This window comes from Anser anser (genome assembly GCF_964211835.1).
Source record: "Anser anser genome assembly, chromosome: 2".
Lineage (NCBI taxonomy): Eukaryota > Metazoa > Chordata > Aves > Anseriformes > Anatidae > Anser > Anser anser.
In genome coordinates, this window is record NC_139721.1 from 100,793,748 (window position 1) to 100,816,981 (window position 23,234).

Sequence of the window (23,234 nt, forward strand, 5' to 3'; positions counted from 1 at the left end):
ACACCTTTTTCTCCCTTCCGCAAGAAAATAAAACATCACATGTTCAAATTCTCTAAAATATTTTTTTCGCTGCTGTGCCTACATTCTCCCGTGATGTCAAAAGAACTAGTACAAAAACAATAATTCACATGAAAACAAAAATTCATAAACATTCTGCATAAGCTTCAGATCTGCATATTTCTCTACAGTCTACCAGACACAGGCTCAATTTTCAGAGCTGTAATTACCATAATAGGAATGGCCCATTATTAAACAACCAGCAGTTACCCTAACTGCATGAAATCTGAATAACTGAATGCAAATCATACAGATTTATTTTATACAACTCTGGTTTTTGTTTGTTCTATGCAATTATTTTAAATTTCACAATAATGAGATAAAAAGTCATTCTGATCTCTGCTGTGTAACTAATGTTTCTGTGAATCAAAAACAAACAAATGATTAATCTAGCTGGAGTAGCCTTTTACACCTGCAAAGAGTTGATTAAGACAGCAAAGCTCCTTTAAAAAAAAAATCGCTCATAAAAGAAAAGGTATATATCTTATGATTTTGATAAAGGAAACAGAAACAACCAAGGACCACTGCAAAGTACCTCTTGAGACACTTGGAATTAGAGAAGAAGCATCTTAGATGAGCTTTCAGTTTATAATGAAACCTGGATTCACTTAAATCTCAAACATGGATGCAATTCAGTGTTTTTAGTTAGGTCTCTCACCAGGAAATCTCATCTCTCATTTGAAAAATCATGTTTCTTATATGCTAGCAATGCTAGCCCTTTTGTATGATCATACATGTCCTATTCAAAGATAAAATACTATGTATGTGACCCTTTCAAGATAATGTAAAAAGGTAATTGTGCCTCTACTTTCTGCCAGCACCCTTCACCTCCCTCCCCACTGAGATCAGCCTTAAGTCCACAGTCTTGGAGAACTTCAGGTGATTGCAAGGTTGGATGGTTCACTATCCGCTGAAGCTTACCTGTGATGGAGTTGTCACATTGATTTCTGGGACAAAGTTGTCATCAAATAGGTTAATGATATTCTCCTGTTGCAACTCCTTTGTGGGTGTGAGCTTAGGCAGTGGTGGGACTGGCGGACCTTTCCTCAGCTAGGGAGACAGCAAAAATATCACAGACTAGTTCATAGATAAAATAAAGTGCTTTAAGCTAGGTCTAAATGGCTTGAGATGGGTTTTTCTCTCTGCTGCTTCACCTTAAATGTAGGAATAAGCCATGGAGCCAAATGAACTGTTTGGTTGCTCATCATGAGATGCCTTGATGGAAACCTTGCAAGGCTATGTTTCAAATTCATTCCAATTCAAGTTTTACGTGACCTAAGTTTTAAGTGTCCTATATTTGTCTTAATTGTAAAAGATGGCAATTGTGTTAATAACATTTCAATTGACTCAAAAGGAACCTTCATGTACTGACTTGCAAAAAACAAAAACCAAACACACACACTCACAAAACCCTCTTAGAACGTCATTTCTTGGTTGAAATTTTTCTCCTCTGATGGAAACACAATGCAGGGCACTTCCTTTCCTATGCAGCACACAGTTGGAAGAGCAATGTTGCACAGAACAGGCCTTATCACAGCTTTTTGTCTTCTTCAGATCACTTCAGTTTATCTTTGGTATTTTGTCTATGCCTACCTGTTGCTATCTCATAAATCCTACTTAATGCTAAGAACATATCATCTCTGTGAACCATCACACCTCAGAGGTGTTTAGGTCACTAATTCCCCCTGGTCTCCAGAGATTCACACAACCATAAGCTTATTACTTTGAATAATGCTAATTACTAATATACTTTGAATATACTAATTACTGTACTACTTAGAATATTACTAATTCCTAATTTTTAAATTCCATCAAAATAAAATGAAAAAAATCCAAAAAATTCTTCAGGTGATGTAACACTATTGGCACTAGTAAGACTAAACTGAGTTGTATCAGATCATCGTTCAGGCACTGGGATGTCACCATTTGTGAGACCAAAGACAATAGGTGTGCTCACATGTAACTAACTGGAAAATAAAATTCCTTCTGATGTGTCCCCCCATAGAAAAAGCAATCAGCACAGAAGCTACACCCCATTCTGAAAACATCAGTAACATCAACACAAGTCTTGTCTTGTCTTTGACACGTTCACAGAGTATCACCGACAATTCTCATGTTACAGGTGATGCCTTTCATGAAACTGATCCTTATTTCTCTAATACTGGTGAGAATAAAAATGACTTCAGAAGCATCAAACTTCTCAATCCAGTGTTGATAACAATGATAAGCCTTTAGATATCAGTAGTTATATCACAGCAGTACTTAAACCAGCTCTGTTATTTACTGTTTTAGAGGGAAATCCATGTTGACAGACCAGTGATACTCCAAGGCTATTTTTTTTCCACTGTAAGTACGAATTTGAACAAGAATGATGATGAGCAACATATAATGTATTGAAATTCATGAGGTAGTTTTAGAAATGGGTTTTTTCAAATTATCTCTGCTGAGATATAGGTCTTTAGAATCTATGTTACTTTTTAAGGTGTGTTTTGCTTAGTCACCACAAGTCCTCCTGGTTCGCAAGCTACTTTAAATTTTCCTCATTCCTCCTGATGAAAAATAAAAACCAAACATTTTCCACCCATGCTTGTAACACAGAGGTGAACAAGCAATGACCAGTATTGAGCACAACAGAGCCAGTGACCTCCCTGTTGTTTCTCAGTCTATGCCCAGATGAAAAATATTACCATATGTAGTATCTCAGCTATCTTTTACTGCACAACTGAACAGTTTCCTTTGCCAGATTTCTGCTTACCTGTGTTGGTGATTTAGGCCGGGCTGGTGCCGGAGATGCTGGTGCCAGCATATGGTTGGGACTAGCAGTAGGGCTAGGCAGGGGAGAGGCCTCCTCTGGTGGTGACGGTGTTTTTGCAATACGGAGTGGACCTGAATCACTAGACAAGAATAAAAGCAATGGTCAGGACATACACATCATGCTGATTTATTACCTCGAAAATTTGATGCAATAGTTGAACTGCATCCCGTATGTAATGCCAGTGACCTCAAAAGGCAGTATACACTGGGGATGAACTGAACCATTAAATAATGATTAAAATCAAAACTGTAATTAAATATAATCAAAATTCACCGATCTATTGTGTTGAACGAAGTTTTAACTTTTGAGCGACTATTATTTTTGGAACATCTGTTGTATCTGTTTACCTGATCATTATAACTTGAGGTAAACAGAATACTGCATTTCTTTCAGATTCCATATTTGAAATAATGTTTTATGTATAAGTTTGTAACTATCATAAAATGGGAGTTGGAATTACTGTCTTCATTTCACACTGCTCTCAAAATAAAAGGCTGTAAAGTTAAAAATCCCAGAAGACGACATAACAATGAATAATGCAAATAATTTTAAAAGCTCAGCAACTTCAGAAAGATTTCAATACAATAAAACACAACTAGGATTATTGTACAGGTATAACTATTTAGAAGGATGACTCACCACAACTATAAACAAGCAGTAGTCAAGTGACTTCAGCAGAGCTCTGCTGATATTAAGAACAGATCTGATGAAGTACTGAAAAGGGATCTGCCCTTCCTGTGAAGGGACCTGCTATAAACACTGGGACATATTCAAGCTACCTAGAAATGCTGAAAGCTTACAACTCAGGAAAGCTATAAACTACAACATTCAACAACCATGGTACTTGGTAAGAGAAAAGCGAGTCCTACACATCTTCAGGGAGAACAGAAGCACTATATGATTGAGGAGACCACACCATAAACATGTTCCTAATGCTAATGCAAGAAAAATTAATTCATTGGATAGGACAGACTTAGCTCACACTCACCACCTCTTTCTGTGGAAATATTAAAAAAGAAAAAAAAAGGCAGTTATTAAGAAATTTATTTCCCAGGTACAATATTTGCCTTCAGGATGGAGTATTCAATAGCATATACAAATTTAATTTCTTTAATATAGTTCTTTAAAGGAAATATTAATAATATATTTATCTATTATCTACTTCTCATGTATCTAAAACGGAAAACTGTTTTATCTTACAAAGAACCATTCCTGAGTAAGGTTTTAGAGCACAATAACTAACAATAAAAACTCAAAATCTATCCAGAATTTCACATAAGACTCTGTGAACAGTACAGCAAAAATATACTGTGTATAAGCTGTTATCCTTACAGAAGTCTGAACCAAAGAAAAAGGAAAAAAAAAAACACTAAAAATTGATGACCTATAACTAAAATCTTCCTCACTTTGAAAATAGTAGATCTCAAAGAAGAGAGCAACATGGTAATTTAAAAATAATAATAATAATTCATTTTTTAAAAAGCATCTTTAAAATAAGTTAAGAATATCACACAGCATTAACTTATACCTGCTCATTTGTAGCTAGAATCCTATGATTTTTCTCTCTCACCGATGGAAAGAAAAATTCAGTGGGAATGAGAATGTGTGCATGCTGTGGATGGTCTAGGAGATACAGGTGGCCAAAATACTTGTTTATTACAAAAACTACTTGAAGTTTTCCCACACAGCATTTTATTTCATCCCACAAAAATATTTTACAAATGGTCAGTGGGAAATATAGTCTGACTCAGAAACTAAAATTTTGGACACATTCTTAATAAAATTGTTCTGAATTTTGCATTAGGTTAGAAGCTCCAATATTCTATTCTTCGTCCTTCCAAAGTGAGATCAAAGGAAATGTAGAAATGTCAGCCATATGTTTGAGGCAGATGTTATGCTGTTTGGTAAATCTTAATTGTTGCTAATCTGAGCATGGCTTGAAGGCAAATTAGCAGTAGCCATAACATTGTTCTGATTGCTTCTTGATGAGCTGGGATTGGCTGGAAAATCAGCATTTTTGTATTCACTCTAATTATCATTGTGTTTTAATAAGTGCCACTGTTTTACAATTTCAACCTTTTCTTATCAGTATTACACTACTGAGATCAAATTCTGTCAGAAAGGCTTTGTTATTTGCAAGTGAAAAATCAGAAATTGTGCATTAGCATCCAATGACCTTAAGAAAGCACCATCTGATTTTTATGCATTTTTGGTTTTGTGTTTATTTTAAGACAAGATTTCTCTTGGAAGTCATTAAAAATATGGCATTTTGTGACATTCTTTTTTACTTCACCTTTTCAGCTTTTATGATACTCTCCGATCCCATTTCCTGACTTTTTTTCCATGAGCACAGGAGATAAAACATGACTTACAAAGGTCAGGATTCTCACCTAATTATATGCCTTTTGGAACTAAAAACACATGCTATATTTCAAGGCTTTAAAAAATATTCTGAAAGTTAGCTACCTTGCTGTAGACCAATTACCTATAAATAAATGGGCTATATACTTAGCTGGTGCAAATTGCTGTAATAGTCTACAGTGAACTAAATTTCAGCAGCTGAAAATCTGTCCCTTTTTTATTTTATTTTATTTTATTTTATTTTATTTTATTTTATTTTATTTTATTTTATTTTATTTTATTTTATTTCCCAAAGGAAAAATAAGTAGGTAATGAAGGAAGTTTTGCACCTCTACTCATGTTGAGAAGAACTTCTGTCCTCCTGAATGAACAAACCTGGTGACTGGGTTGGGCAGTGATCACTATATATGGTGTAGCTGATTACTACTTGTCCTGAAACTAACTGCAATGCAGTTCATTAAAATAAGAAATAAAGTCACCTTGGTGCCCCTTGAATGGTGAAGGCCTTGTCTGCATGCTGATCTCCCAGCTTCGTCATCACTTCATAGAGTTTGTGGCATAGCTGAGAAAACAAAACAATTGTCTGAGTTTACATGAAACGTTACAGTGATGATTAAAAACACAGGTGATAAATCATGTTTGGTAACTGCTCTGATTTCTTTAAAGTTGTAAATAGTTCTTTCCAAAGATAAGCAGTGCCACATATATAAAAAGTCTAAGTGGAAACCTTTCAGAATCAAATAGAAACATTGTCAAAGTTAACAGCAGTTCAAAAAAAAAAAAAAGGTTTTCATAGAACAACTTTATAAATATGACTTACTGCTGTCTGCTCTCTGATGGAGGGAGTCACCTGAAGTTTGAAGCAACATGTGCAGCAGAGAAGATTCATGTTTCCCCTCAAAAACCTGATCCCAACTCAAGTGGGACTTTGGTCAAGCAAGTCATTTTCTTTGGTCAAGCTGTGTCATTTTCGTTTCTATAAGTTAATAGTTTACTATAGATAATACAATTCCACTTAGGTGTTTAGTACATTCAAAAGGTCCTTACTGAAATTACTGTATTTACCTAATAGTGACAGATCTAATATTGCATTGCCGACAATGCATGTAATGGTCTCGAAGGCTGTGGTTGACGTATTTTCTCTTGTTTAAAGCAATGTGGTGCTTAGCAATTGGACATAGAAAAAATACTGAAGGCAAAAGCGTGTTCAGAAGAATAGAGAAAATATTAAAATAAAAAGTGAATTTAATGCTACAACTGACAATGCATCATAATCCAGGGTTGTATGGACTACCTTTTTCTTAAGGAGAGTACGAAAATGGCAAATAGAAACCAATATGAGACTTATAGTACAAATCCGGACCTAGGGCAAATTCTCGTCTTTGCTTCTGCTTGATTTTTACTATTGTGTTACAAGACATTTGTTTGCTGTTATGTAAACAAATACATCATATAATCAATTATACATGAGATACACATTTTACTCACTAAAGCTATCTCCTTGTGAAACTTGGCTTCAAGGCTGGATACATTTTTGAAGGTATTCACATAGAAGCCAACTCGCCTATGGAAGATGGCACAGGGAAAGGAGAAAGAGAATAAAGGATGGGGGTAGGAGGGCCACAAAGGAAAATGAATTATTTTTTTCCAGACCACAAGCAACATTCTTGACTACTATTCTCAGCAAAGCAAATAATTGTAGTGAATATCAAAACTTCAAACTCATTTGCTCATGACTATTTCTGTTCTGGTTAAGAACCATCACATTTCACTCTGCACAGAAGGAACATACATTCACAAAGCACAGAGCTGAGAGTACTCAGCCTGAGTACTCAGCCTTCCCTAATGAAACAATCTTGAAATTCATACATACGAAAGAAAATCATTTCTAATACAGAACAAACATTTTTGCACACGCCTTCAAAAATCTGCTTGCTTGGAGTGAGTGATTATGTGCCCTTCATACATGTTAACAGCAAGAGGTGTTTTCTTAGTTTTTGAGTTATTCTTTTTCCCTGTTTAAAACTCTCATATGTAATTTCTCTTAACTTTCATTAACCCAAATCATCTTTGGCTTAAGAATAAGCTTGCAAAATGTCAACTCTATGGATCATTTTCCTTCTGAAGAATTGTAATAACTAAAAATAGGACTCTGAAAGTATTTGCTTCCTAAAACATAGTTTCCAATCTATGACTATTGCTCAAATTAAATTTTATCTTTCACTGAGACAGGCAACACACATATTGAAATAAAAGGGTCCTTACTCTAGATCATTAACGTGCAGTTTTACTTTTAGTAAACCCATGAAACAAATATCTTGGAATGCTAAGAAACTTGTCAACCGAAATAGACAGAAACACAGCAGGAAAACTCTCTATTGATCTCAAATTTAACAGGAATTAGTTCAAAAGGCAGAGGAGACAAAGGATACTTCAGTGACTCACAACACACTTTCAGTCCAGACTGTCATTTGTTAAAGAACATAGCACGCTAATGAGATGCTTATTTCTCTACTGCTTTTGTTCTCCTGCTCATTGTCTGTATAAACACCATCCATGGTTATACATCCTAGATAAATGATCTATTCCATCAAATGTCTTTACAATACAAACACAGTGTAAAACTATGAAATGTGTATTCTGACGTAATCATAATTACATACTATTTTTTACTTTCTTATATTCTTTCTTATATTGCTTTGGTGTTATTTTATAGGAACTTGAAAACAACAATTATACCTTTGCAAAGTTCTTTGCTTCTATACCTAGAGAAAAATGACCTATTAATAGACCCATTGCAAATTTTCTAGAACAGTATGTAGCTGCTCTATACAGTTACTCTTGACAGTGGAAATATTTGATCCTTTTATCAATAGTGTTTTTTTTGTTTGTTTGTTTGTTTGTTTTCTCGAAAGGATCAGATATCCACCATCAAAGTTTCTGAGAAAGGTGATGGAAGCAGTGGGCTCTAGTCAAAATCTGCCATTCTGTGCTCTGCCACAGGTCTTTATCCATAAACTGGAGACATTCTTGCACCTTTTAATGAAGATATGATAAAGTGTCTTAAGTGCCAAGATACACTGAAAGAAATAAGCATAAATATATTTACAGTAAGTATAATTTTGTATTATTATCAGGCATATTTTGTATAATTTTGTATTATTATCAGGCATTTTCCCTTTCACTGTTTCAAAACAATGATGGACAGGATTTCAAGGACTTTCTATCAGCTCATTAAAATCTCCTGGTTCCCCTTTATTAGTCTCCCTTTAGGCCTTTTAGACAATATCTTTGTAGGCTTACCGTGACCACAGAGATGGCAACTCTTCTTGCAAATCAGTGTTAAACTCTTCAAATACTTTCTGTGCTTTCTGAAACTCTTCTTCTGCCTAAAACAAAAACAGGATGACTTAACCTATCACTTTAAGACATAGCAAAACCTGGCAAAGCTGTGTTTGTGTTTGGTTTTGTTTTTGTGTCTGTATTTAAATTTTTAACAAAGTATGTGACTTAGTCCCAAACAACAAAGGCCAACACAGGACTTGCTGTGCCCTAAATCTCATTAAGAAAGTTAGATCTCAAATGGGACTCACTCCTAAAATTGGCTAAGCATACCCTCACCATCCATCAAAATACTTAATATGCATATATCCTTAAGGATATCTATCACTAGTTCTACTTCTGAAAGTGGAAAGAGAAGAGAAACTTTGCTCTAGGTCTCTGCACAGAAATGGAGATCCCAAAGTCATCTGTCAGCATCCTTCTAAGTGTGCTACCTTGGTAATCCTTCCTTCATCTTTTCTTTTTGAGCTCTGCAGGGCTTCTAGATGATGTCTTGCACTGTCATAGTCCACTAGCTTTCTGCTTCGTTTTGCAATCCGAGTCTGCATAGAGGTAAAAATGAAAGTCAGCACAATTGACACCTCTTTTTAAAAAAAAAATATTTTACCTATGTAGTTCTTCAAGTTTTTTACGTTTCATTCTCCCTCATCTGCCATTCATACAGACTTACTATAACAACATAAAGGAACATAGGCATGGAAAAAGAGACATACTAATCACCTTATCTTTTTTTTTTTTTTTAAAAAAAAAAAAAGAAATCTATTTACAGATTGCTTGTAAGGCTTTTTTTGTGGGTGTAGTGAGATACCAATGTTATGCAAGACTTGTGTCATTTTCCAGAATAAGTGGACCTGCTAAACTCATGGTAACACTGTGTTTTTACCTTACACAGTGTGCAAATTTAATGAATAATTAACATGTTTTTAGAGTAGAAAAAATGCTTAAAACATACTTCTCAGTATGGCTACTCTGACACATAACTTAGATGCATTAGGAATAATTAACATAAAATAGGCATTCTAATTTAACTGCAAAAGTCCTTTGATATATATTGACTTTACAAAACTCTACATTATATGTGAATTCCACATGCAGAGCAGACATAAGCACAGTTTGACTTTGTATCAAGTTTGAGATGGCTTATCAGTAATGTTGGGATTTTTTTTATATTAGTTCCTGATGTAAACATCAAAGGAGATGGCTGTATGATACCTATTCAATTCTAAATCATCACAAAGAATTTCCAGCTATGTTTGTATAGCTTCATCCAAATACTAAATTATCTACCTCTCACTTTTAACCATTCTTTATCCCCATGCATTTCATTTAGTAACCACCTCCCTGAACTGTACACCAAGAGAGACCTGGGAGAGGCTAGAATCTGCGTAACAGTCTCTCCTCATGTCTACTACAAAGTTTTATTATAACTAATTAAAAGACAGAAACCATGGTTTAGTTAAGAGAAAGACATTTAGATAACCACAGGTGCATCTGGCCAACAACAAAAGGCCTGCTTTTCATCTTGAATTTATCTGGCAACTTAACAGCTGTAGAGCTTAATCCGTCCTTTTTGAAGTCAATGAGAATTTTCTCATATCAAATAAAATTGGAGCAGGAAAAAGCATTGTAAAAGTTTTATGTATAAAGACTAATTTACATCCAAGTACTACAGCATGAAAATTATTTTGGAAAATTAGTGCAGCCTGATGTCAAGGATTAGCTTACAGAACTACAGAAGAGAAAGACACTCCCCCAACCTTTTTACTTTTTCGTGTGTGTGAAATTTCATTTTATGTTTATATTATGACTCAACAGTAATTGGTGATTTTTACAAATTGTCCTTTATAGGGAAACATTACTATACTTTGATATCAGGAAACTGTCCTAGATATGTATCCAAGGTCAACAACGACCCATCCACCAGTTTTTGATGGAAGTCTTCCCAAAGTTCATCACATTTCTGTAAAGGCAGATGGAAAGAGAAAAATGTACTTAGTAGTTTAATTCCGCTTCAAACCTAGGGGAAATACAACGGTAAAAGGTAAAGATTAATCTTTCTGAAGTTTTAAAATCTTCTTTATGGCAATAAATGAGAATGCAGTTATAAACTAAATTAAAAAGAACACCTTGACATTGCAAGCTTTAATTAACAACAAAAGAAGTTTCAGTTTAATAATCAGTTTTTTCATTCTTTCAGCTGTGTGAAAATAATAATATCATGGATTCAAGGTCTTCCTCAGGGTTTCAGATTCCTGAGGGTGGCCAATGCAGAATCTGAAGCAGCTCTAGCATAGAGTATGTTCACTGATGATGAACCTTCCTTACAGAGAAGAGATGTACAACTAACAATTAAAAAAATAAAGGAAATAAAGGAAAAAAAAAGTGGCTTTCCCAGCTATCACAAAGATTTGTAAGCTTTGTTTTGTTTAGTCGTTTTCCAAATAAAACCTGTGGAGATCCTCCCTAAGAAAGGTCCATCCTTCTCCCCATAATTTTTGTGCCATTAAGATGCATGCGATGAAATGGCTGTCTTACAGACCAAACTCCACCTTGCACTGCTAGAGAACTAAGATTCCAGATATGAAAATTGCCAACATTAATAGATAAAATAAACATATTAATTCCAGAAGCTACTGTGGTCTTCCTCAGTCCTCTTCACAGCTTGTGGGCAGCACTCTTGCAGCTTTCAGGTTTTTAATAACATGTTAATGCGGCTGATGTTACAAGGAATAGGGTGCAGTTCCTTGCCAAAAGTAAAATCCTGCTGCAAAGAGACAGTGCTTGAGGTCCTGGGTTTTCAGCTGAGCAATTCATTAGTACATGTTAAACATCCTGTTCCCCCTTCTCTTTGCACATTTCAAAACGTCTGAATTTCCTTAGATGGGAGGGTGGCTAAAGGGGGCTTTTAAGTCCAGAAAGCTACTCTGTAGTGTTTACTTTATCACAAGCTAATAAGACATATTGTAAATGCTGTGTGATGTCAGCGTTCAGTTCATTCATTTTCTACTCTAGCAGAGTCCCTAATGGATTATTACACTCTATTAATCATGTTTATAAAATATCTCATTTATTAATATAACATTTAATCACAGTGGTCACCAGAGCAGCAGAGCATTAGATCACAGCAAGCAACTGCCAGTCCTGTGCATTTGATGTACATGTTGGACAATTTTAGATCATGGAGGTTTTGTAAAAGCTAATGGGACCAAAACCAACACTGAAGAGTCCTTTAAGACATCATCTTCCCTGCCACGCAGGAGTAGGTCATTTTGATGTACCCTTTTTGGAAGGATAATTTATATCTTGGACAGCACAAACAAACCATTCTCTTGAGTTGCAGGTTGATGGATGCATAAATCTACACTTGTGTCATATTGGGACAAAAATAGGAGCAGCGATTTTGTAATATTGCCCACATGAGTCTCTTATTAAGAGCACACACCTAACACTTATTTCTATACCTAATAGAGATTAAGGGTCAAATCTTGGTCCTTGTACGCACAATTACAAATTCTGAGTGTAAAATTTAATAGCCTATAAATACAAGGTGAGGTGCTACAGCAAGATACAGCAGCAGGTTTTCTAGCCATTTAACCTAAAAGGATATAAATGGTATTGTATCTTAACTTACACTGTATGGAAGTTGAGTACTTCTAAAATCAAAAACATGTCATGCCTTCAGCAGCAGGGAAGGGTAGAGGAAGGCAACCACAGGGAAGAAAGCAATCATTAGGCTGATTTGGGAAGACTGCTCTGTCTTCCAATTTCTTGTTAATGATGCTATCCAGAAGGCCCTGCACATTGAATCCCAGGTGGTTAAAAGCTGCACTGATAACAGTTTACACCTTCTTGTCACCACCAGCAATTTTGCTGACAGAATTTCCCAGAACTAAGGATGTTTACGTAGGCAATTCAGAGCACCTCAAGTCAGGATCTCTTCTAGAAAAGGCCTATATAGGCCTCTATGTACCTTCTAGAAAAGCCTATATTTCTCTGATCACTGAAGGAATCTAGTAAAGGCTGAAGTGAATAGCACCCTGCAACCTAATTTGGCCTTAAAGTCTAAATTCTTGCCAGAGAGAGATAAGTGCCCCATCAGCTACTTTGTTTAGTGCTACAGGCTTAGTAGTTATTAAACAGCACACAAGAATAAGCAGATTTAATAATTTTCAATATTCAATTGAATTGAGAATCCTGACTGTAAAACTGCATCAGATGTACACTTTTCCTCAATAGCTCAGATTAATCCATTTGCAACCAAAATACTACTTTTTTCTTCTTTCCATGCATCTTACCTCTCCAATCATCTTCACATCTTCTCGTCCATACCAATCTGGCTCATAGACTTCATGGAGAGACTCTGTAAGCTTTTTTGAGGCATCTTGCATGCCTGTAATTAGAAAAAGGAACATATAACTGCAAACTACAAGAGACAGTTAATAAATAACTTTATTTCAGCCCACATGTACCCCACTTCCCTCTGCCATGTTTAGAATATAATTTTCCAGAGCTGAAACAAAAGCTTTATACTCAGCCAGCTCTCCCAGATTAATAAGAAATGTCCCCCATAGTAGAATTAACCCATATTTATATATATGAAAAAACTCCTATCAAATTAGGAATTTCATTTGCTATTCTGAACTAAACATATCTGAACACGGAAACAACTCTGAGGGTAGTCCTGCTCACTAGAGACATTTAATAACTCACCAAAGCACTATCACTCAGAAGCCAAACAAACAGCTTGGCTTTGTTTATTCTCAGCTCTGCCTTCCTATAGAATGGTTTCCTAGTTTGTCCATAATGAGTACCATGCCTGCCTGTGTGCAAAAGGAGGCATCTCCAGGGTGGGGTGGTTAAAATGGCAGAGATTCTGGGAATTGCTGTCTATAAAATGGACTTAGGAGAAAAGGTAGAAGGGTTCCACCCTGAACAAAAGTGCTCCCCAGAATGGGAGAAGTTGTACAAAGGCAGAATGTATCTCAGGACTACTTTGTTTCCTTGTTTTCAAAGTTTTTTAAGTTTCAAGATCTTTCATATGTAAAGTGAGACTGATTAAGAAAAGTTTGTTATTCTTGTGCCCATAGTAATGATGGTGACCTAAAGGTATGCAAGTAATGAAGCAAAGGACCAGCAAGAGCTGAGGCAGTGTCTGCAAGCTGAGGGAAAAGCAATGTCTGAACCTGGGGAGTGTGTTGTAATGGACCTGGCTTTACAAAGAACAATTATCCTTTATGCCAACACAGTACATTTAGCTGTATGTGGATCCCACTGCTTATTTACACTTGCAGTGCGGTGGTGTCCACAGAGAAGTGCACTGAACCAAACAGCATCAGTCACCTTTGGAACTCTTGCCACTGCAGATGAAACAACAACAGGGACTGTTTATCGTTATGACTGTAATACAAAGAAGATCTGGATTAAGTGTAAAGTAGCTTCATTATATTCCAAGGAAGAGCCTAAATCTGTCTGCAGTGAATAAATTGCTGCCCCCAGTGATGGCACTGGGGTTTGCCTTTCTGTCTGAGTAGTGCAGGAATACATTAGATGTTGAATATGGTTTGGAAACAGGTAAAACAAAACTGATCTCACATAAGACGCTAAGCTCAGAATCAGTAATTTTAAAATGACAAAGGTACTTCAACTTCTTTGCAAAATCTGAACAACACTAACTGCTAAAAATATTTTTTGACCTGCATTAAGTTAAAACAAACAGACAAACAAAACAAACCTCATTTTTTCTCCAGCCAAAGTCTGCCTGCTGCAGCACATCTGTGCTGTCTTGAAAATATCTCTAGTGTGATTTTCAAATTTAACTGGCTGGATTTAGGAATAACATCAAGCTTTCATCCTTTAATCAAAAGGTGCTGTGCCAAGACAGAGTATTTGATTTCTTCAGGGATTGTCTTGGGGGTGCTTCTAAATGACAGAGCTCAGCTTTAAGAATTTGTATAGCATAAGGACTTAAGATGCATTTCTTCTTTCTCTCCTTCGTGGTTAATAGTTAGGATAATGTATCTGACTAAGAAAGAGTTACTGAATAGAGGTCGTGTTTGTTTTTTGTCTATAATGTGCCAGATTATAGTAAAATATAGATGATCTTTATTTATTTTTCCACGCAGGACTCATTTAAAATCTTCTTTAATGCCACTGCATATGAATAAACTCAGGAGGTGAGGCAAAACCAGCAGTGTCACCATGCTTAAGATGGCTGTATTCTGTCCAGTCGGGGCAAGAATCCCTGCTCATGTTTGATCCTTTCTGAACTCCTGCCCTCAAGGACACTGCACACTAAACCTGCAACCTAAGTTCTCGTGGCAGCATGTGAACACAGCTTCTCTCTAATCTTTCCTGCAGTCTGCATTCAGCTCAGCCATAGACTAGTCTCTGGTAAAGCACCTTTACCTACATAGATTTTTTTTTGTTGTTGTTAAATACTACAGAATTCAGACATGTACCTGCTAAAGAGTATAACTTATATATCCCACGCTCAAGGCATACCAATTTGTGCCAACTTTTACAAGTTTTTCAGCCCTGAGAATCTGGTAATCTTTCATTCAAACACAATCCCTGCAAAAAGGATCAGTCAAATCCAGCTGTGGTGTGAGGCAAGGAGCATTATAACATCTGGCTACCTTGGTCAGAAGGCTTCAGTAGGAAATTCCCACGGGACAAGACCACCCAGGCTACTCTTTTCCTGCTGTATCTATACCATATTTACTGCAGTACCTCAAATGAGTGCATAAGTAAATACTAATCTGGTGGCTTCACAACCTTTTTCATGACCACAGCATAAACTTACAATGTCCATGGTGTCCTGGTTCCAGTTAGGACAGAGTTAATTTTCCTCCTAGTAGCTGGTAGGGTGCTATGTTTTGGATTAGGATGAGAAGAGCGCTGATAACATGCTGATGTTTTAATTGTTGCAGAGCAGTGCTTACACCAAGCCAAGGACTTTTCAGCTTCTCGCTCTGTCCTGCCAGTGAGCAAGCTAGGGGTGCAGCAGGAGCTGGGAATGGACAGACCCAGGACAGCTGACCCAAACTGGCCAAAGGGGGTATTCCATACCATCTGACGTCATGCTAAACAATATATAGGGGTGGCTGGACGGGGTGGGGGGGCCGGCTGCTCGGGGATAGGCTGGGCATCGGTCAGTGGGTGGTGAGCAATTGCATTGTGCATCACTTGTTCCTTACACATTATTATTATTAATACTATTATCATTATCACTATTATTATTATTGTTATTGTTATATTCCTGTCTTAATAAACTGTCTTTATCTCAACTCACCGGCTTCACTTTCCCGTTTCTCTCCCCCATCCCAGAGAGGGAGGGGGGAGGGTGAGCGAACGGCTGTGTGGTGTTTAGCTGCCAGCCGGGTTAAACCACAACACATGGATTTCTTTCTTTCTTTCTTTCTTTCTTTCTTTCTTTCTTTCTTTCTTTCTTTCTTTCTTTCTTTTTATTTGGCTGGTTTTCACATTGAGATTTTTCTTATGTACTGATACCTTTTATGTGTTATTCAGCACTTAAGAGGATTAGTGTCATCCATAGACTGCAGGCTGCCTCTCTCTGCTGTTTTCAGCTGCTATCGCTAAGAAAGATAAATTGTTTAAAGCAAGTCATGAAAGCATTATGAAATGTGAAAATATTTTTTACTGCTGATAAACAGAAATTTATATTTAATATTAACTGTTTCATTAAGTACCATTTATTCTTGGTAATTGGGTCACTTATTTAATAACTATAAATGCCCAAATAATTGAATTGCTTAGAAAAAATGATGTTCACTGAAGTCTGAGGCTCTCGCATGAGATCGTCCCTCTTTCTTTGGGAAAGAGCTCCTGTTCCTGGAGCCCCAAAGGATTCCTAAAGGCACACATGCAGTAGGGACCTAAGAGGGGGCGTGCAGAGACATTCCTATTACAGAGCCCTATGGATGGCAGAGAGTAAGTTACTATTTACCATCACGTTTCCCATGTACTCAAACTCACATGGACATTGAGACCAGTCTGGGACTCCATGTCAACCTCAGGACCCACATACTGTGGGGTCTCCTCATGCCCTGACAGAGAAATCTAGGCAGAATCATGGAGAAAATTCCATCTTCTCAATTAAGTGAGGCACCTTGGTCTGGCTCTTAATATTTTATTATTTCTTGGAATCATCAGATCATTTAGGTTGGAAGATTGAGTGGGGAAAGAGAACTTCATGTAAGGTTCTCCAGGGAACTGAGAGGTTCTCCTGCCACATGGGGTGTATTTATTATTGCCTATTACCCATTAGTTTCCACTAGAACAACTCAGCTGTTTCATAATTCATTGCTAAATTTTACAGAAAGATGGCAAAGGGTTTTCTTTCTTCTAAGAAATTAAATGATTGATTTTAAGATTTGTGTATCTGAAGGATATGTGCAATTCTGTCAGCCACATACTGAGAACTAGGCAGTAAAGCTGCGTACAGCCCCTCCGAACCTCAATTTCTCTTCCTATAGACCAGTTACTATTTCTCACTATGTTAAGCCACATGACAAATACTTTTTTATGATGCAGGATTCCTTTTCACCTCTGTCACCTTCATGCAAATCCAGGTATATATCTCCCCATCTGTACTTGTACTTGCAAAGAGCTCAGGGTAGAAAATAGGACGCTAATTTAGAGTTTCTTTAACAATTGGCCAATAAAACCTTTGAAGTCACCTACATCTCTCAAAAGCTCGAAGAAAATATCATGGAGTAGAGAATCCAGATACATGATGCCAAGGAGACAGGAGGAGACAAAAGACCCGAGGCATGAGATGACTACAGCTGTGGGAGACAGTACGCTGCATTGGCAGTACAGCCACCACTGGTGCATAGCAGACATGGAACTACCAGGCAGGTGAAATAAAGTAGCACATAAAAACCACTCAGATTTACAACAGCTTTATGATATGGTTCCTCTGGGTCTTTGAGTAACCAGCAGTAAAGGTAAGGATCCATCTGAGACTAAGAAGCACCTCTGAATTAGGGAAGGAGTCTGAATACATCAAAAAATATATTACTTTAAGAATGTGTGATACTAAACCTCAGAAAATGTTGAGTATATTAAAATGAAGGGATGAAGGGTGATAAGAAGGATCCTTTGACCACTCCTTGCTTAAATTGTGCCCAGATCTCATATTTCAGCTTTCAATATTCAGTCACTCAAAAGTCATACAGCCAAATGACAACTACTAGAACTGACAACATTCCAGCTTCATAAATTGCATTTAGTTAAAATTAGCTATCTTGCCAATTCCTGAAACCCTTTAAAATGAACCCTGTATAGTGAACTGCTTTTCTCTCACTCTAAGAATACAAGGATATCAGGCGCATTTATATGATCAACCTTTTCCCCTTCAAAACGAACCCTTGACCACAGCATGCCTCCAAAGCCTAGGTGTCCTACATACTGGAATCCCACTCCAGTGCCTAAATACCCATGGTGGAGGTTCACATGCTTCTCTGCATAGCCACCCCAAAATTTTTAATGATGGCTGTCTTTCAAAGAACAGCAACACAGAGCTTGTGGCAGTTGCCAAATCTCCTTCTGCCACCCGAAATCTGGAGGGGCTTTGGCCACTGCTGAGCTCATCAGCTTTGGGGAAGACCCAGAGACGTATCTTGGATTACTGCTCTTGGCCACTGTCCCAGTCCTCAGAAGGAATGTGTGCCAACACATGTGCCAAGGATGCCCACTGGTGGCTTGTTGGCTTTGGAGAATAATGTTTTTTATGATTTTTTGAGCTGCTTATGATTGGATCTTTTTAAAGATGTGAAGATAACAAGGTATTAGCAAACTCTTTACATTCCTAGGGAGAAAGTCAATCCAAGTTATTTTCAAATATAGATTTATAGGCTGCAACAAGAGAAAGATGCAGAACAGAAAAGCACAGCTAGACAGGCAAAACTTGCACAATGAAAAATTTCACACAAAGTTAAAGGCAAAACCTGGTGCAAAGAATAGCCCACTAGACAGTAAACCAACAAAAGGACCACTAATGCACAAAGTACAAGGAAAGGAAGAGAGTCAGAGAGAGAGAAAGAAAACGAAACATGGAGAGGAGGATTGTTGTCACCAACATGGAAATCAAAGCAGCATGTAAACAGTCAGCCTACATGACAGAGAAGCAATCTGGCCAAACAGCGTCATCACGTTGCTTCTGGCTATGCATACAGCTGATAATGTGTGTGGGGAAGGAATGACTGAAAAATCAGAATGTAAAATCAGCATCCAATGGGTCCCCCCAAAAAGAAATTTGCTGAAATTTCTTCTAAAAAAAAAAAAAAAAAAAGACATGGTGCAAATCTCTAAAAGGAGATTTACCTCTTTTCTGGTATAGGACTTTCCCTGCCCAGTCCTTCTAGCAAATAGCAATCAAAGACATTAAGCTACTGCTTTGTTCTCCATCTCACACTTCCCATCAAAAGGAGCTTCCCTGCCTGACAACAGCTGCTGAAACTTTGTTATGACACAGTGATTTCCAGAAATGTCGATATTGGTTTATAACATTTTTTTTTCTACTTGACTGAAGACAGGTTAAAAATACGTACATATAAGAATTCTATTTATTTATCTCAAGAAGCTGTTAATGCTTCTGTGATGGTCACCAATTTGTATTCCTTTCCCTTTAGGACCTCATCTCCAACTTCTTAGAAGACAAGTGGGATAAGATAGAATAATCTCTGTATATAGCACTAAGGTGAGTATGCTGGTTTTATGAATGTCCACTAGTATTTAAATAGCTGTTTACTTATTCTCTGATATTTAATCACTGACCAGTGAGCTTCTGCTATTTGGATCTTTAGTACAAAGCGATCACATACTATTTTCAAACTTAAAAACAATAATAAAATAAAATAGATCCAGCAGTCAGAAACAAATGACAAATCACAACATCTCAGGGAGCATGATTTCAGAGGGAGACGATCTATCATTCAATTGTAATACCTGGAAATGTAATGAAACCTGGAAACCTGCAAGGGGTCTCTCATCTTGCATAGAGTATTTGGTATTCTAGCATTTGCAAAGACAAGTGACAACATGTGCAGATTTTGTGGGTCCTCTTTGCAGCAGTTCTGCACACAAAGGACAGCTGAAGATAAGCCATGCATGCAGGACTGTGCACATGAGTTGACATCAAAGCTGCAGAAACTCTTGCAACAGATTAAAGAGCTTGAGATGGATCCAAACCAGAAAAGTGGACTACTCACTAGAGCAACCATTACTTGTATTTGCCTTTGTATATTTTAAACAAGCCTACTTGCCTCAATTTTTATCAAAAGTTTTGTTTATGAAAACACGACTTAAAAATTACCTTTGATGGCTGCTAAATATGCTCTCAATTCTCTCTGGAGCCTGGAACCCTCTGCCTGGAAAAGAAAAAAAAAAAGTAAGTAAAAAGACATCTCAATTATATTATTGCAATCACATTTTAGTTATATTTTATGCCTTAAAATGTACATACACTGTGTCAAATTTAATAAGAGCAATTTCATAAGTTGAATTGAGTTAGCTGATGAATAATGTTACTTCTTGTAAGCATATACATGTTCATATAGAAAAGGTGGCCTGCCCAAGATGTTATGTGTAGTGTACTTTCTAGGCTAAAATTTCTAGTTTTATCAGCCACTTGGACAGGGAAGAATTCCAATCAAAGAAAGACGTGTATTTCATAGCCAAGGTCCAGTTCAAGTCAGCCTGGCCCATGCCTTAACCTCAAACACAAAGTATTATTAAGAATGCTGCATACCCTGCATACCCGTTTGAAACCACTCAAAATTGATGCCATCCTAGACTTGCAAAAAATCCATGCCCCTACATAAATGGCTTACTACTTTTGCAAACATTGAAATATTTTGCAAGCACATAACTCCTAAAAAACAATAACATCAGTTATTTTGTTTAGTTTGGCTACTGCATCTTGCAGTCTGCTGTGAACTCTCAGCTGTTTCGTCAGCACATAAACCAATATGATCTTTCTTATACCAACAGACTTTCAAAAACTCAGACTAAACAGAAGAAAACAGGTTGCTTTACTTTATTTCTGACTGTAGCACGATTTGGACTTCACAGTTCCTAGGATTTGCAATAAAATCTGTACTACATGATAGCACATACTTTATTGCTAAAAAAAAGCTGTTCTCCAGGACCCTTTGAATAGCCTGAAGATTATGGAAACCCTCTGTGCTTATTGGTTCCCAATATCCTTCAAGGTACTTATTTAAGTGCTTGGAAACTACAGAAACATCAGCTTGCAATCACATTTTCTCACATCCAGCTCTACCATATGGAAAAATCAGCTGCAAAATATGAGCAACTGCTTTGGAGTTGTTCTCATATTTTTCATATGATAGTTAAACCCCCAAATGGTGCATGTGTGAATACTTCAGGAGACAGAGTCTCAACTGGTATAAGCTGTCGTAACTCCACTGAAGTCCAAGGACTTGTGATGCCAGTGTACACCGTTGGGGCCTACGTCGGGGGGGGGGAGTTGGGGGCCCGGGTCTGGGGCTGGGGGTTTGGGAGCTGCTTGTAGACAGTTGGGGCCTGCATCTGGGGAGGGAGGGGGTTGGGGCCTGTGTCTGGGGGCGGTTTGGGGCCTGCTTGTAGAAGTATATAAACTGTGTTATGGAACCAGTAGGCACGCTCCTGCTTGTGGGACGCCCGGCATTGCAATCGCAAATAAAAATGCTACTTCACTGAGATCCTTGCCCGAGCCTATGTTATTGGCTACAGAGTGTTTCTCACAAGGTGTTAGGGTTTTAAGTTTCAGGGCTAGGGCACTAGGGTTGGATTTTCGGGTTAGGGTTTAGGGTTAGGATTTTAAGGTTTCTAGGGTTGCGGTTTTAACTGTTAGGGTTTTAAGGGTTTGCAGGGTAGGGTTTTAAGGGCTTGGGGGTTCATGTGTTAGGGTTTTAGGTTTTTTGGGGGTTTTAGTGTTGATAAGGTTTTTAGGGTTAGGGTCTTAGGGTTTTGAGGGTTAGGGTCTTAGGGTTTTCTTTTTGGTCAGGTATTTAGTGATAGGGTTTTAAGGTCTTAATTTTTTTTAAGTTAGGGTCGTTAGGGTTATGGTTTTAGGGTCTTTAGGGTTAGGGTTTTAGGGTTTTAATTTTTTTGATTAGGGTTTTTAGGGTTTTAGGGGTTTTAGGCTTAGGGTTTTAGTGGTTTTAGTGTTTTAAATTTTTTTTGCTTAGGGTTTTATTTTTTTTTGGTAAGGATTGTAGGATTAGGGTTTTTTGGGCTTTAGGGTTTTTAGGGTTAGGGGTTAGGGTTAGCTCCGTTAACTCCGCCTTTAGGGTCAGGGTTAGGGTTAATGTCAGGGTTAGGGTCTGGGTCATTAGGGTCAGTGTTAGGGTAAGCTCGGTTTAGGGTTAGGGTTTAGGGTTTAAGGTTAGAGTTAGGGTTAGCTCTGCCATTAGGGTTATATGCATATATAGGGTTTTATGCATGTCAGTCTTCTTCTGGGATCCCTTGTACTCAGAAGCCATGGAACGTACAGAAATTATCTTCCCAATTCATATCTTTCTTGGCATGAACACTAATGTAACCTCTTGGCTTGTGAAGAAAATGGGAAGTAGATACTCACAGCAACTTCATGATCCTCTGTTATCCAGATGGCAACAATTTTTAGTTATGAAAGGAATTTCTGATGTTTTTGAACCAGTAAACTCCAGCTGGAAGGCTCTGAACTCTGTTAGCTACCCTCATTGTCAGTAAAAGTCCTGTATTTACTCATATACATGACGTTTTGTCACTAAGAATAACTAGCTTACTCATTATTAACTTGCTTATTAGAATAAATAGCATGTGATGGACACACATTACTCAAACATGATGTTTATAACTGGACTACTGCATAATTTTACTCCTGGTATCCTAAACCACTGGGAGATCTGTTGTGGGTGGTTAGTGTCAGGAGTCATCACCAACCACTTCTCTGGAAAACGTTTAAGAAAAAGTCAAAGCAGTAAACCACAATGCAAATATTTTGCCGTATGTGCTGTTATAAATTCTGACAACTCATTCAAAAGAATATTTTTTAACACAAATCTCCCTCAGTCTAGCTTCTATTAATAGGTCACAAAGCTATTGAAACATCTAAGCAGCACAGAGCCATGTGAATTACCCTTTGTTAGCAAATGTATGAAACATGATGTTAAAGCACCTGTGGGCAAGGGCCTGCTTCCGTTAAATTTGAGAGTAAATCTCTCAATTTCAGTGGTAACAGAGTTAGACCCTTCTAGAAAATACCAGAAATACAAATTTGCATTGGAAATCCTTAAATTTGTGAATTCTGCAAAACACGCATCTACACATTTTGCAACTCCCTATTAGTGAAGGTCAATTCACTTTTATCAGCTAGCACACTAATCATTATTCACAGAATGAAAATATTGCACTGATGGCTCCACACACCTTGCAAACCATCATATAGTGATTATAAAAAGCACTGTTTCTAAGATTACTATATAGTTAAATTTTCTCCTTATTGATACACGCTTTCTCCTTTTTGGTCTCTTACATGAAAGCCTCTGGTGGCTCTGAAACCACTGCTCCAATTGTCTTCATTAAGGCCATCAATTTTGTTAACTGAGATGCAGCTTCTTGAAGGGGAATGAAAAATAGGTGTCATTTT

At 37.2% G+C, this 23,234-nt stretch overlaps 1 protein-coding gene across 3 annotated transcripts in view; it reads right to left on the reverse strand.

Moving 5' to 3' along the window:
* The window catches only part of AMPH (amphiphysin), a 131,293-nt gene that overhangs the window by 35,982 nt on the left and 72,077 nt on the right, over positions 1 to 23,234 (reverse strand). For all 3 annotated transcript variants that reach the window (XM_083823114.1, XM_083823115.1, XM_083823113.1), the window contains exons 3-11: positions 19,914 to 19,968; positions 12,871 to 12,965; positions 10,440 to 10,535; positions 9,010 to 9,117; positions 8,537 to 8,622; positions 6,722 to 6,797; positions 5,713 to 5,795; positions 2,813 to 2,951; positions 979 to 1,107 (exon numbers count right to left, since the gene is read on the reverse strand). In XM_083823114.1, coding sequence (XP_083679240.1) covers positions 979 to 1,107; positions 2,813 to 2,951; positions 5,713 to 5,795; positions 6,722 to 6,797; positions 8,537 to 8,622; positions 9,010 to 9,117; positions 10,440 to 10,535; positions 12,871 to 12,965; positions 19,914 to 19,968 — 867 coding nt within the window. The remainder of the gene's footprint in view (positions 1 to 978; positions 1,108 to 2,812; positions 2,952 to 5,712; positions 5,796 to 6,721; positions 6,798 to 8,536; positions 8,623 to 9,009; positions 9,118 to 10,439; positions 10,536 to 12,870; positions 12,966 to 19,913; positions 19,969 to 23,234) is intronic.